The sequence below is a fragment of the Erpetoichthys calabaricus genome, chromosome 11 (genome assembly GCF_900747795.2).
Source record: "Erpetoichthys calabaricus chromosome 11, fErpCal1.3, whole genome shotgun sequence".
Lineage (NCBI taxonomy): Eukaryota > Metazoa > Chordata > Cladistia > Polypteriformes > Polypteridae > Erpetoichthys > Erpetoichthys calabaricus.
Window position 1 is genome coordinate 60,689,043 of NC_041404.2, and position 13,331 is coordinate 60,702,373.

General features: G+C 43.7%; 2 protein-coding genes across 3 annotated transcripts in view; both read left to right on the top strand.

Annotated features, from left to right (window-relative positions):
• hdac3 (histone deacetylase 3) overlaps window positions 1-13,331 on the top strand; it is a 477,712-nt gene that overhangs the window by 279,966 nt on the left and 184,415 nt on the right. The window lies entirely within an intron of this gene.
• LOC114660451 (F-BAR and double SH3 domains protein 1-like) overlaps window positions 1-13,331 on the top strand; it is a 186,082-nt gene that overhangs the window by 115,798 nt on the left and 56,953 nt on the right. For both annotated transcript variants that reach the window (XM_028813150.2, XM_028813151.2), the window contains exons 6-7: window positions 3,201-3,337; window positions 5,703-5,766. In XM_028813150.2, coding sequence (XP_028668983.1) covers window positions 3,201-3,337; window positions 5,703-5,766 — 201 coding nt within the window. The remainder of the gene's footprint in view (window positions 1-3,200; window positions 3,338-5,702; window positions 5,767-13,331) is intronic.

Here is a 13,331-nt window from a genome sequence, read left to right on the forward strand (position 1 = left end):
GGAGGGTGGTTATTGTTTGGAAGGAGCCTCCTTATACAAATCTTTTCTTTGTAAAATTGTCGAGATGGTGGATTTCGACATGCTGTACATATTAGCGCGATCGGTCACACGAATTCCACTCTCATATTTCCACACAATTTCCTTCTTCGTTTCGATTGTGATTGCTTTCTTTACCTTCATTACCATCGCTTCCTTCCTTAGCAATTATTGAAATGAATTATATAAATCACTGCACTGACCGAAATTACGTCCACAAACACCTGTATCTGGGCTCCGACTTACGCTTACGAACGCTCTCAACAACATCAACATTTATTTATATAGCACATTTTCATACAAAAAGTAGCTCAAAGTGCTTTACATAATAAGAAAAGAAAAATAACAGACAAAATACAAAATTAAAATAAGACAACATTAGTTAACATAGAAAGAAGTAAGGTCCGATGGCCAGGGTGGACAGAAAAAAACAAAAAAAACTCCAGAAGGCTGGAGAAAAAAATAAAATCTGTAGGGGTTCCAGGCCACGAGACCACTCAGTCCCCTCTGGGCATTCTACCTAACATAAATGAAATAGTCTTCTCGGCTGTTTGTTTACAATCGCACAAGCGGATACACGTGACCGCATTCGGGTCGTAACGCAAGATGTTGGTTGTAATTCAAAACAAAAATTTTGGTCGTAAAGCAAGTTGTTGGCATGTCAGGCCGGCCGTATATCAAGGGTCGACTGTATCAACAACAAATCCAGAAAAAACACATTACATAAAAGTTATGAATTGATTTGCATGTCATTGAGAGAAATAAGGATTTGATCCCGTACAACCCACCCAGAGTTCTGACTCCCACAGATTGGCTGAAGTTTACCAGTGAACATCCGGGCCTGTACCGTACCTGTGCCTTCTTGAGCCAGGGGGACCTAGCGGGCGCTGTAAGATTTTAATCCGTGATGGCGTAGTGTGCTACCAGTGGTGTTCTTGGTGACTGTGGTGGTCCCAACTGCCTTCAGATCATAAACAAGCTCCTCCCGTGTAGTTCTGGACTGATCCCTCACCTTTCTCATGGTCATCCTCACCCCATGATGCAACATCTTGCACGGAGGGCAACTGATGGTCATTTTATATTTCTTCCATTTCAGCATAATCGCACCAACAGTCTTCACCTTCCCACCAAGCTTCTTGCTGGTGGTCTTGTAGCCCATTCCAGCCTTGTCCCCGATGTCCTTTGACAGCTCATGGTGGTGGAGAGGTTGGAATGGAAGAAATTGATTCAGTGGACAGGTGGGCTTTATACACATCACGAGTTGAGATCAGGGGTATCTGTGATCGATTGATTGTGTGGCACACAGCCCATCTGTGTTGTTGGAGATCAAATCCTTATTTCTCTCAGTGCCGTACACATCAGTTTCTAACATGTATGTCAGTCAGTCAGTCATTGTCCAACCTGCTATATCCTAATACAGGGTCACGGGGGTCTTCTGGAGCCAATCCCAGCCAGCACAGGGCACAAGGCAGGAACAAACCCTGGGCAGGGTGCCAGCCCACCACAGGGCAGAATGTAATTTGTTTTTTTCTGAATTTTTGGTTGATATTCTGCCTCTCTCCATTAAAATGAAACTACCATAAACATTACAGACTCTTCGTTGTAAGTGAACAAATTTATAAATTGAGCAGGGGATCACATATTTATTTCCCCCAATGTAGCTGCTCTCACTACCATTGTATAGACCTTCCCTGTCACTCTTGCCATTACTCTTCTGTCACAAGTCACCCCTGCCACTCTTCTCCACCCTCCCTCTTCACCTCCCTATTAGTCCACTAAACACAACTCTTTCAGTTCCTTCTTGATTATGTATGAAACCATTACTTCCTTGTACATGAAGTTGCTTTCGAATGGTGACTTTTTTCCTAATTAGTCATTACTTAATTCTGTCCTATGTGTTGATTAAATGTGTGTCCTCCATCCATCTATCACTCTAAGCAGGGGTGTCGAACTCCCGGCCTGGAGGGCCTCAGTGGCTTCAGGTTTTCATTCTAACCCTTTTCCTAATCAGTGACCAGTTTTCACTGCTAATTAATTTCTTTTCCCTTCATAGTAATAGCCTTAAGGATTCATTTCTTCATTAAATGACAGTCAAACAGAAATGAGACATGAAACAAGCCAACAGATGACCAGCTAAACTGGGATTTCAAACTCCAGCCAATTTCACTCCAACCGATCTCTTAATGAGAAGCCAATTGTTGCTGTTAACTACACCCGTTATTTAATTTCATGGCTTTCTGCTGCTCTCATTCTGCCACAGCCTGCACTTCTAAAACTTTTGATTTTTCTGTTTAATTCTAAGAACACAGTCAAGACGTTTTGGTGCCCTGAAAGATCAACCTTACTGACACCTTCACCTTTCCTTATTTTCAGATATTGTGTGATGGGCACAGGTGAGCTGCTCATGTGGCGGCTTGTTTTGTGTCTCACTATTGTTTGGCTGCTAATTAAGGAAAAAGAAACCACTAAGGGGCCTGAATCAAGTTAATTAAAATTAAGACAAAAGAAGTAAATTAGCAGCTAAAACTGGTCACTAATGAAGGAGATGGTTAGAATGAAAACCTGCAGCTACTGTGGCCCTCCAGGACCGGAGTTCGACACCCGTGCTCTAAGGTCAGGAAGATTTGGAGGCTATGCTGGCAGCACTGGGAGTGAGACAGGAACTAATCCTGGATGAGAGGTCATCCCATTGCAGAGAAAAAACATACGCCCCAGTGCACACTCGCACATACTGGGCCAATGTAGAGTCACTAGCCGGCCTCGTATTCACATCTTTGGGACGTACAGAACAGAAAACTTCTGAGGGCTTCAGGAGAACTTGCAAACTCCACATAGACAATGAGGTAGCAGTGCCAACCCCTGTGCCACCATGACATCCAGATGCGAAATTAAGATGGTAGTTGGTCGGTTTGTGGTTTGTAACTGCACTATTAAAAAGGTTTACAATTAGTAACAGCAGAGTGTAACGGAATCTGATATTACAATGGCGGTGTCCTCCATTTCATGCAGCTTTGTATTTTTGAACAAGTGAAGAGTGCCATGTGAGACTAAAATGAGCTGCACTTTTGAGTTAATAATATAATTACTTAGTTCAGAGCGTGAAGTCTACACTGTCAAGTCTGCTCTCTGAAATTCTACAAATGATGACGGTTTGTATCTCGTAGAGCTTGGAGCAGATGCAGCGTGTTCAGGGTGAATTGGTGGAAGAAGTCCGAGATCTTAACAAAATTAAGAAGAGGTATTGTCAGTTACAGCGCATAGCCGACATCGCCTGCGAGAAAGCGTCTGACGCCCAATCCAGGTAAGTATCGGGATTAAAGGTTCTCAGTGTCTGACTGTTTTTACAGTTCATTCTTTTATACATGAGGTCTTCTGACTTGCTAAAACAGCCATACGTCACACTAAAACCAGTAATAAATATTTATCTTCTTTTGGCTGTTCCTGTTAGGGGTTGCCACAGCGGATCTTCTTCTTCCATATCTTTCTGTCCTCGTCATCTTGCTCTGTTACCTCCATCACCTGCATGTCCCCTCTCATCACATCCATAAACCTTCTCTTAGGCCTTCCTCTTCTCCTCTTGCCTGGCAGCTCTATCCTTAGCACCCTTCTCCCAATATACCCAGCATCTCTCCTCTGCACAAACCCAATGCCATCTCGCCTATCTGACTTTGTCTCCCAACTGTCCAACTTGAGCTGACCCTCTAATGTCCTCATTTCTAATCCTGTCCATCATCGTCACACCCAATGCAAATCTTAGCATCTTTAACTCTGCCACCTCCAGCTCTGTCTCCTGTGCTACCGTCTTCAACCCATATAACATAGCTGGTCTCACTACCGTCCTGTAGACCTTCCCTTTCACTCTTGCTGATACCCGTCTGTCACAAATCACTCCTGACACTCTTCTCCACCCACTCCACCCTGCCTGCACTCTCTTCTTCACCTCTCTCCCACACTCCCCATTACTCTGTACTGTTGACCCCAAGTATTTAAACTCATCCACCTTCGCCAACTCTACTCCCCTCATCCTCACCATTCCACTGACCTCCCTCTCATTCACACACATGTATTTTGTCTTGGTGGTCCTACTGCACTTCATTCTTCTCCTCTCATATCTCCACCTCTCCAGGGTCTCCTCAACGTGCAGATGACAATGTCATCAGCAAACATCACAGTCCACAGTCCACGGGGACTCCTGTCTGATCTCGTAAAAAATAAATATATGTATATATGTCCCCCGCGACCCAACCTCAGATAAGCGGAAGAGGATGGATGGATGGATATATATATATATATATATATATATATATATATATATATATATATATATATATATATATATATATATATATATATATATATATGTGTGTGTGTGTGTGTGTGTGTGTGTGTGTGTATATATATATATATCTATATATATATATATATATATATATGTATTCACGGCATTCGTAGTCTGTGTCACAATCTGATTGTATGGGTGGTTACCTACCAGGTAACGCTTGTGGTTGGCCAGCAATCTGCTAACATCCGCCACGGTGCCCTCAGTTTGTGAGGAGAAGATCATAGAATGGTTGAAATAGTTTACTGTCAAATAAATGCAATTATTTGATAGTAAACTATTTCAACCATATATATATATATATATATATATATATATATATATATATATATATATATATATATATAATATAAGTAACGGCGCACTGCTGTAACGATAATGTGAAGTGAATACACTTGACTTGAGCATTCCTAGTTTTCCTCCTCTTTTTCTGTACATTTATCATGCGTTTGCTCAGAGGTTGATGCGCTTGCTGTTTCCTGAGCAGCTCTTCTTTTCTCCACCCTAGCGGTCCGCTTCTTCTCTTCTTCCATTGTCATCTTTTCACATTAAAACTGATTTAAGTCAGTGTTTGTGTTGCAATTACTTAGTACGTTTTCTTTAATTTCTTGCATAAGCTGGCACTTAAGTCTCCAATCGGCCTCAAGAATGATTTAAGATATGAAGAGGTAGGGGAAGTAATGGCGAAGGTGGTAGGGATGAGAACGGCGGCATACGCAAGTGCTGCCCTGCTGGCCGCTGCTGAGAGTTGATTCTACAATTAAATAAAAAGAATAATAAAAATCATCACCTCGAAAGCGGGTAGTAGACATCACGTAGTAGATGTGTACCAAATTTCAGGTCAATAGGTAAAAAGGTTTGCGAGCTACAGGTGATTTAAAATCCTGGACAGACAAACGGACAGCCACGGTAGCGTATTATATAGAAAGATATGTATGTATATACACCTAAAATTATTTTTGAAGATTAGGGTGATGAGCATATTTAAATCACATTTATATTGACTTAAAAAAAAAAAAAAAAAAAAAAAAAAAGGAAAAATGCCCGTTCTTTAAATCCCACCACTGTCCTAAATGAATCTCCAGATTTTACAATACAGTGTACAGTTGCTTATTTGCAAAAAGTGCATTCTATTTAAATTTAAAGAGATGTTTTGTGTTGTGTCCAGTTGCATTTCTTATCAGTTAACACATTTAAAGTATTATTTTTTTTGAGAAATATGTGGTTAGTAGTTTACACTAACAAGCCTGTTAGTATGGCTTTATTTTGCTATTTATTAGACACTGTTTATAATTAAATTAAAAGTCTGATCCAACATATTTTTCAGATCAAAGAGAAATGATCATGGAATTTTCCACTTTCGCACGACTTTGCACAAACTGAACACCAAGGTAAAGTTTATTTTGTCCATGTAGCTTCTCTAAGCAATAAGATGTTTGCATGTACAGTATGAGCTCAAGATTTGTTACCTTGGGGTTAAGAGCAAATAAGGAAGAACGTTGATACAATGAGTGGCGTATTATGGTTTTAATGATTTGTGATTCACTTTCGATAGAACTGCCAGCTAAATGTTGTACAAAAATGTATGACGTGTGCTGCTTCTCTGTGTGTGTGTGTGTGTGTGTGTGTGTATCTGTATAAAGTTTGAGACATTATGTGCCGTCCATAGCAAGAATTCTGGCTTTTAGGGTTCCACTTGGAAGACTATGGGCTTTTTGTGTGAGTACAAACGTCCAATGCGTGTCTGCCAGTGGACTGGACTTGTCAAAGCCTTATAAAGAAAGAGGGCCACAAAATCATCACCTCTGTGAAAGAGGTACAGAAATAGGGAATGATGGTGTGTGTGTGTGTGTGTGTGCAACCCCCTAGGTAGACACGCGGTCCAGTTCCAACCTCCAGAAATGACTCTCTATCTGCTGCAGCCAGGTGTTACGTAGGCATCCCCTTGGCCTGGTCCAGTTGGGTTCTCACAAAGCGAGCTGAATCACCCTCAGGTAATCACGCCACATGGCCACAGTGCAGATCATGTGCCTCATTTGGGACTTCGTGAGCAACACAAAGTCAGACCAGCGGTACCCAAGGATTCTGAAGAGACGCACATGAAGGAGTCCAGTCTTCATCTCAGGTCACTGGATAGCGTCCATGTCTCACAAACAGGCAGCAGCAGGACTCTAAAGCCTTGGACCTTCGTCCTTTTGCAGAGATATCAGGAGTTCCACGCACCCCTTTCCAGTGACCTCATGACCCCACCTCCCCCCCCGTGCTCTCCCAATTCGTCTACTGACGTCATAGGAAGTCACCAGAGTCACATGAATGTCACTGCTGAGGTAAGTAAACCTCTGGACGTGGTCGACACTCTCTCCACAGACAGATACACAGGAGGTCATTAAAGGTCTGGCTGTTGGTTTTTATCAGGACACTTGTAAGCCCAGACCCTCAGACCCCTCACTCAGTCTCTTTAGGCCCTCCATCAGAGCCTCCATTGACTCTGTGAAGATCACAGCATTGTCGGCAAAGTCAAGATCAGTGAATCTTTCTTTGCCAACAGATGCTCCACAGCCGCTGGACCCCACGAACCTGCACACAACACAGTCCATGCGAGAAGTGAACAGAGTAGGAGCAGAACACACCCCATGACGGACCCCAGTATCAATTGAGAAAAACACAGAGGATCTGCCTCAACTCTGCACAGCACTCACAGTACCAGTGTACAGAACGGCCACGATATCCAACATCTTTGAGGTGATCCCGCGAAGTCTAAGGATGTCCCACGTGGCAGCTCAATTAATTCAGTCGAATGCTTTTCAAAATCGACAAAGGCTTCAAAGAGACACTGTTGATATTTCTGTTTGTGCTCCATGAGAACCCTCAGCGCCAGGATGCGGTCGATGGTAGACTTCTTAGGCGTAAAACCAGACTGTTCCGGTTGCTGGTAGGTGAGCAAGTGATCACGGATCCTATTGAGGACTTTACCCAGCAACGAGAGCAGTGTTATCCCCCTGTAGTTGCCCTAATCCAGGCCATCACCCTTCCTTTTCCAGATAGGGATGACAAGTCCCATTTTCCATCCAGTTGGGATGACAGCCGTGTCACAAATAGAAACAAAAAGATTTCTTGGAATGCCAGGAGGGACAGTCTGACCACCAGCCTGGAGAAGTTCACCCCTGATACCACAGATCCCTGCAGCCTTGCCTTCCCTTCCCTCCCCTCCCCTCCCCTCAGCTGCTTCACCACCTGTGCCATCTCAGTGACTTTCGGTGGTTCGCAGCTAATTGGAGGATTGGCCCCAAGAAACGTGGACCAGCCAGAGGATCAGCTTTAAATAGCTGCTCAAAGTAGCCAGCCCAGTGGGTCAAAACTGCAGCATCATCCATAAGGACCATTCTATCAGCTGCCCTGACTGTGACTCTGAGGAGCAGACTCGCGTGTGTGTAATGCTTCGTTTCCTCTGTAAGCAGGACGTGGGTCACTGGACCATAGATGGTGTGTCACCTGCTCACAGATTCCTCTAACAAACGCCTCCTTATCTGCCCTCAGAGCCCTCACAGCCGTCGTCTTCATTTCCCGGCACAGCCATGCGCTGCAACTCCTCTTGATAATATCCAGAGTGCTCTGCGAGATGAAACACCTCCTAGTGGGTATACCGGCAACACCACCACCACTCTCAGCAACCTTCAGGGTCTTGTCATGGAGGGTCTCCCACATCACATTAGGATCAGCAATCGCACCCCAGTCTGTAATTTTCTCACACAAACTGCGTGCAGACTCGTTAGAAAACAGCCTGGTCTTGGGGTCTGGCCAGTCCAGCCTCGTTTTCCTAGTAGGTGGCAGCCTACCGGTCCTCAGCTGGACCTTCAGAGTAGCAACAAGAAGTGTGTGGTCAGAATTCACAAACTGGGCACTTCTGTAGATTCTGCAGTTCTGTAGGAGCCTCCAGTGTCTGCCCACTCACAGAAGTATTAGGTAATAAAAGGAAGAACACAAACATTAAAAACATAACAGTCCTAGCTGGCCAGTGTGCCTGACTTTGGAGGTTTTGATCCCAGTTATCTCTAAGTGAATGGCTTACTCACTTGCATATTGTTGAGATACAGGTCCCCAAGCACACTCTCACTCTGTCTGTTATCTCAGACGGCATTACCTCTGTGCTAGCAGATCCTTTGTCCAACTTATCTACTGACTTTAAGCTCAAGGGGCCACTGATAGGGAGTGGTCTTTAAAACCAGGACATCATCTGAAAGTCCTGGAGCCACGTCTCCTTTGTCCCACTTCCTAATGAAAGGGGCAAGCAGCTTTGGTAGCTACAGTGCTGCCTGTCTAACATAACTATATACTGGGAATGATAGTCCTTTTTATGTTCCCATTTCCCTACAACCTCTCTTTTTTGTCACTGTTCATGGAGTTCACGGAGTACTAAGTCCTTAAATAAATGTCTTATAGTGCCTACCTGCTAGTGGTGAGTTTGTCACGTTCGCGCTTGGAAGATCATTTCCAGTTGCTAATGTGGCTGCTTTTGAACTACTTAATGGACTCTTCTTTCTACCAGCCCACAGTCATCTGATAACTTCTTGCCCTCTGGGTATCTGTTTAATATTATAGCTAAACCTATTCATGTTAATTTTTATTATGTGAATGTGGTGTGTGTGTGTGTATGATATATAAATATATACACACACATATACGAGGTGAGACACAAAAATAACTGGGCTTGGGGCTTTCCTGGAAAACCATCTGGAGGTCGGCGAGACGTGAATCCTAAAACTATAACCTCAACTGTGGAATTCTCTTCCCTCTCATATTTGTCAGCTTGATTCAATAGCACAGTTTAAAACTTCTCTCAAAGCTTATCTTTTCAAGCTGGCATATGAATTGTGAATTCCACACTGTTACTGCCTGTCATATTTGTTTGTTTATTAATTATTGCTTTGTGATTTATCATTTTCTTGTTTTTATTTTATTAATTGTGTTTAACTTTATTGTAAGGTGACGTTGAGTGATAAGAAAGGCGCCTATTAAATAAAATGTATTATTATTATTATAACCGTCTGGAGGTCACCTAGACATGAATCATAGAACTATAACTATCTTGAGGGTGGCTGGACGTGAATCCTAGAATTATAACTATCTGGAGATCGCCTAGACGTGAATCCTAGAACTATAACCGTCTGGAGGTCGCCTAGACGTGAATCCTAGAACTATAACTATCTTGAGGGTGGCTGGACGTGAATCCTAGAACTATAACCGTCTGGAGGTCGCCTAGACGTGAATCCTAGAACTATAACTATCTTGAGGTTGGCTAGATGTGAATCCTAGAACTATAACCGTCTGGAGGTCGGCTAGACATGAATCCTAGAACTATAACCGTCTGGAGGTCGGCTGGACGTGAATCCTAGAACTATAACTGTCTGGAGGTCGCCTAGACGTGAATCCTAGAACTATAACTATCTTGAGGGTGGCTGGACGTGAATCCTAGAACTATAACCGTCTGGAGGTCAGCTAGACGTGAATCCTAGAACTATAACTATCTTGAGGTCGGCTGGACGTGAATCCTAGAACTATAACTGTCTGGAGGTCGGCTAGACGTGAATCCTAGAACTATAACTATCTTGAGGTTGGCTAGACGTGAATCCTAGAACTATAACCGTCTGGAGGTCGGCTAGACGTGAATCCTAGAACTATAACTGTCTGGAGGTCGGCTAGACGTGAATCCTAGAACTATAACTGTCTGGAGGTCGGCTGGACGTGAATCCTAGAACTATAACTGTCTGGAGGTCGGCTAGACGTGAATCCTAGAACTATAACTGTCTGGAGGTCGGCTAGACGTGAATCCTAGAACTATAACTGTCTGGAGGTCGGCTGGACGTGAATCCTAGAACTATAACTGTCTGGAGGTCGGCTAGACGTGAATCCTAGAACTATAACTGTCTTGAGGTTGGCTAGACGTGAATCCTAGAACTATAACCGTCTGGAGGTCGGCTAGACGTGAATCCTAGAACTATAACCGTCTGGAGGTCGGCTAGACGTGAATCCTAGAACTATAACCGTCTGGAGGTCGCCTAGACGTGAATCCTAGAACTATAACTGTCTGGAGGTCGCCTAGACGTGAATCCTAGAACTATAACTATCTTGAGGTTGGCTAGATGTGAATCCTAGAACTATAACTGCCTGGAGGTCGGCTAGAAGTGAATCCTAGAACTATAACTGTCTGGAGGTCAGCTAGACGTGAATCCTAGAACTATAACTGTCTGGAGGTCAGCTAGACGTGAATCATAGAACTATAACTATCTTGAGGTCAGCTAGACATGAATCCTAGAACTATAACTATCTTGAGGGTGGCTGGACGTGAATCCTAGAACTATAACCGTCTGGAGGTCGCCTAGACGTGAATCCTAGAACTATAACTATCTTGAGGTTGGCTAGATGTGAATCCTAGAACTATAACCGTCTGGAGGTCGGCTAGACATGAATCCTAGAACTATAACCATCTGGAGGTCGGCTGGACGTGAATCCTAGAACTATAACTGTCTGGAGGTCGCCTAGACGTGAATCCTAGAACTATAACTATCTTGAGGGTGGCTGGACGTGAATCCTAGAACTATAACCGTCTGGAGGTCAGCTAGACGTGAATCCTAGAACTATAACTATCTTGAGGTCGGCTGGACGTGAATCCTAGAACTATAACTGTCTGGAGGTCGGCTAGACGTGAATCCTAGAACTATAACTATCTTGAGGTTGGCTAGACGTGAATCCTAGAACTATAACCGTCTGGAGGTCGGCTAGACGTGAATCCTAGAACTATAACTGTCTGGAGGTCGGCTAGACGTGAATCCTAGAACTATAACTGTCTGGAGGTCGGCTGGACGTGAATCCTAGAACTATAACTGTCTGGAGGTCGGCTAGACGTGAATCCTAGAACTATAACTGTCTGGAGGTCGGCTAGACGTGAATCCTAGAACTATAACTGTCTGGAGGTCGGCTGGACGTGAATCCTAGAACTATAACTGTCTGGAGGTCGGCTAGACGTGAATCCTAGAACTATAACTGTCTTGAGGTTGGCTAGACGTGAATCCTAGAACTATAACCGTCTGGAGGTCGGCTAGACGTGAATCCTAGAACTATAACCGTCTGGAGGTCGGCTAGACGTGAATCCTAGAACTATAACCGTCTGGAGGTCGCCTGGACGTGAATCCTAGAACTATAACTGTCTGGAGGTCGCCTAGACGTGAATCCTAGAACTATAACTATCTTGAGGTTGGCTAGATGTGAATCCTAGAACTATAACTGCCTGGAGGTCGGCTAGAAGTGAATCCTAGAACTATAACTGTCTGGAGGTCAGCTAGACGTGAATCCTAGAACTATAACTGTCTGGAGGTCAGCTAGACGTGAATCCTAGAACTATAACTGTCTGGAGGTCAGCTAGACGTGAATCATAGAACTATAACTATCTTGAGGTCGGCTAGACATGAATCCTAGAACTATAACCGTCTGGATGTCGGCTGGATGTGAATCATAGAACTATAATTATCTTGAGGTCGGCTAGATGTGAATTCTAGAACTATAACCATCCGGAGGTCGCCTAGATGTGAATCCTAGAACTATAACCATCTGGAGGTCGGCTGGACGTGAATCCTAGAACTATATCCCCTCCTACACTCCCTCTCAAACCACCGACTGGCTCACTATATCCTGTGAAGAGCCCAGTCAGTATTTGCACAACGATCGTTACCTGAGTTGCCGCGACAGCGTCAGGTGAAAAGAGCGAACAGTGAGACAAGACAATGCTTTTTCTGTAAAGCAGTTTTTGACTGACAAAGACATTCCTTGTCCTCGATCATCCTCCCTATTCACCCAGTTTAGCTCCCTGAGATTTTTACTTGTTTGCGACAATCAAAAGTGACCTGAAGGGAACACATTTTTGTTCAGTGGATGAAGTGAAGACAGAAACGTCAAGCCTGTTGAAGAGCCTCAAGCAAGAAGACGTCCAGCACTGTTTCCATCAATGGAAGATACGTATGGAGTGGTGTCGAGATCAGGAGGGGGAGTTTATAGAAGGTGACAATGTTTAGAATGCTGTAAGTCATCGATAAATTTTTTTTTTTGTTACCAATTCGGTTATTATTCAGCATGAAACAAAGTTTTGTTGCATGGAGTTTCGTGATATAAAATGTGGCCTTGTATCGTGTCTTGTAATGACGTTACCACACGATTCAAATGAAACGCAATGGCAAATGAGAATGTCTTTGATCACAAGTATGGAGTTTAAAAATCTGATTGAAAAACTAGAACTCCGATATAACGTGACAAACTGAGTGGCCTTTGGCAGACGCGTTATTCCCTTTCTGTATGATGATGTGAAGTTGAAAATTGTTGGTGCACAACATAGCCATCACTGTACATGAAAGTGGGCCGGGACTGTAATTTAAGCATTTCACACACACACACACACACACAATTTAGTGAGTCGCATGCTCTGATGAGTACACCGAATTTCATCCTTACGGCATGAATACAGCACTTCAAATCAAACTCCTTTCAGAACTGGCAAAGCACAAGCTTACCGTCATACTGGAACTTTTCTAATGGTCTACTCGGACGCTACAGAGAGCAGCGAGCTGCGCCTACTGCAGTTCTCACAAGCCACAGATGTAAGAACGAGTCCTTGAGACGTTGATAAACATTTGATAAAGCCTTTCATGGATTCTGAAATAGGGGACAGATTGGAGCAAGGAGGAATAATACAGCAGTGGATCTTTCAATGCTTTAAACAGCAGTCTTCTGCCATGGTAGGGAAAGCAGGGGGAAGCAGCCCAATTCCCAATGCTTTCTTCTCTGCCAAGACCATTTGTTTGTCCCTGTAATGTCTGTACCCACCAGTGAGTGAAAAGGACATCATCACAACAGGGAGGTCACAGTGTGTTGACATTCTCGATTATCTTAAAGGAAAATATGACATTCT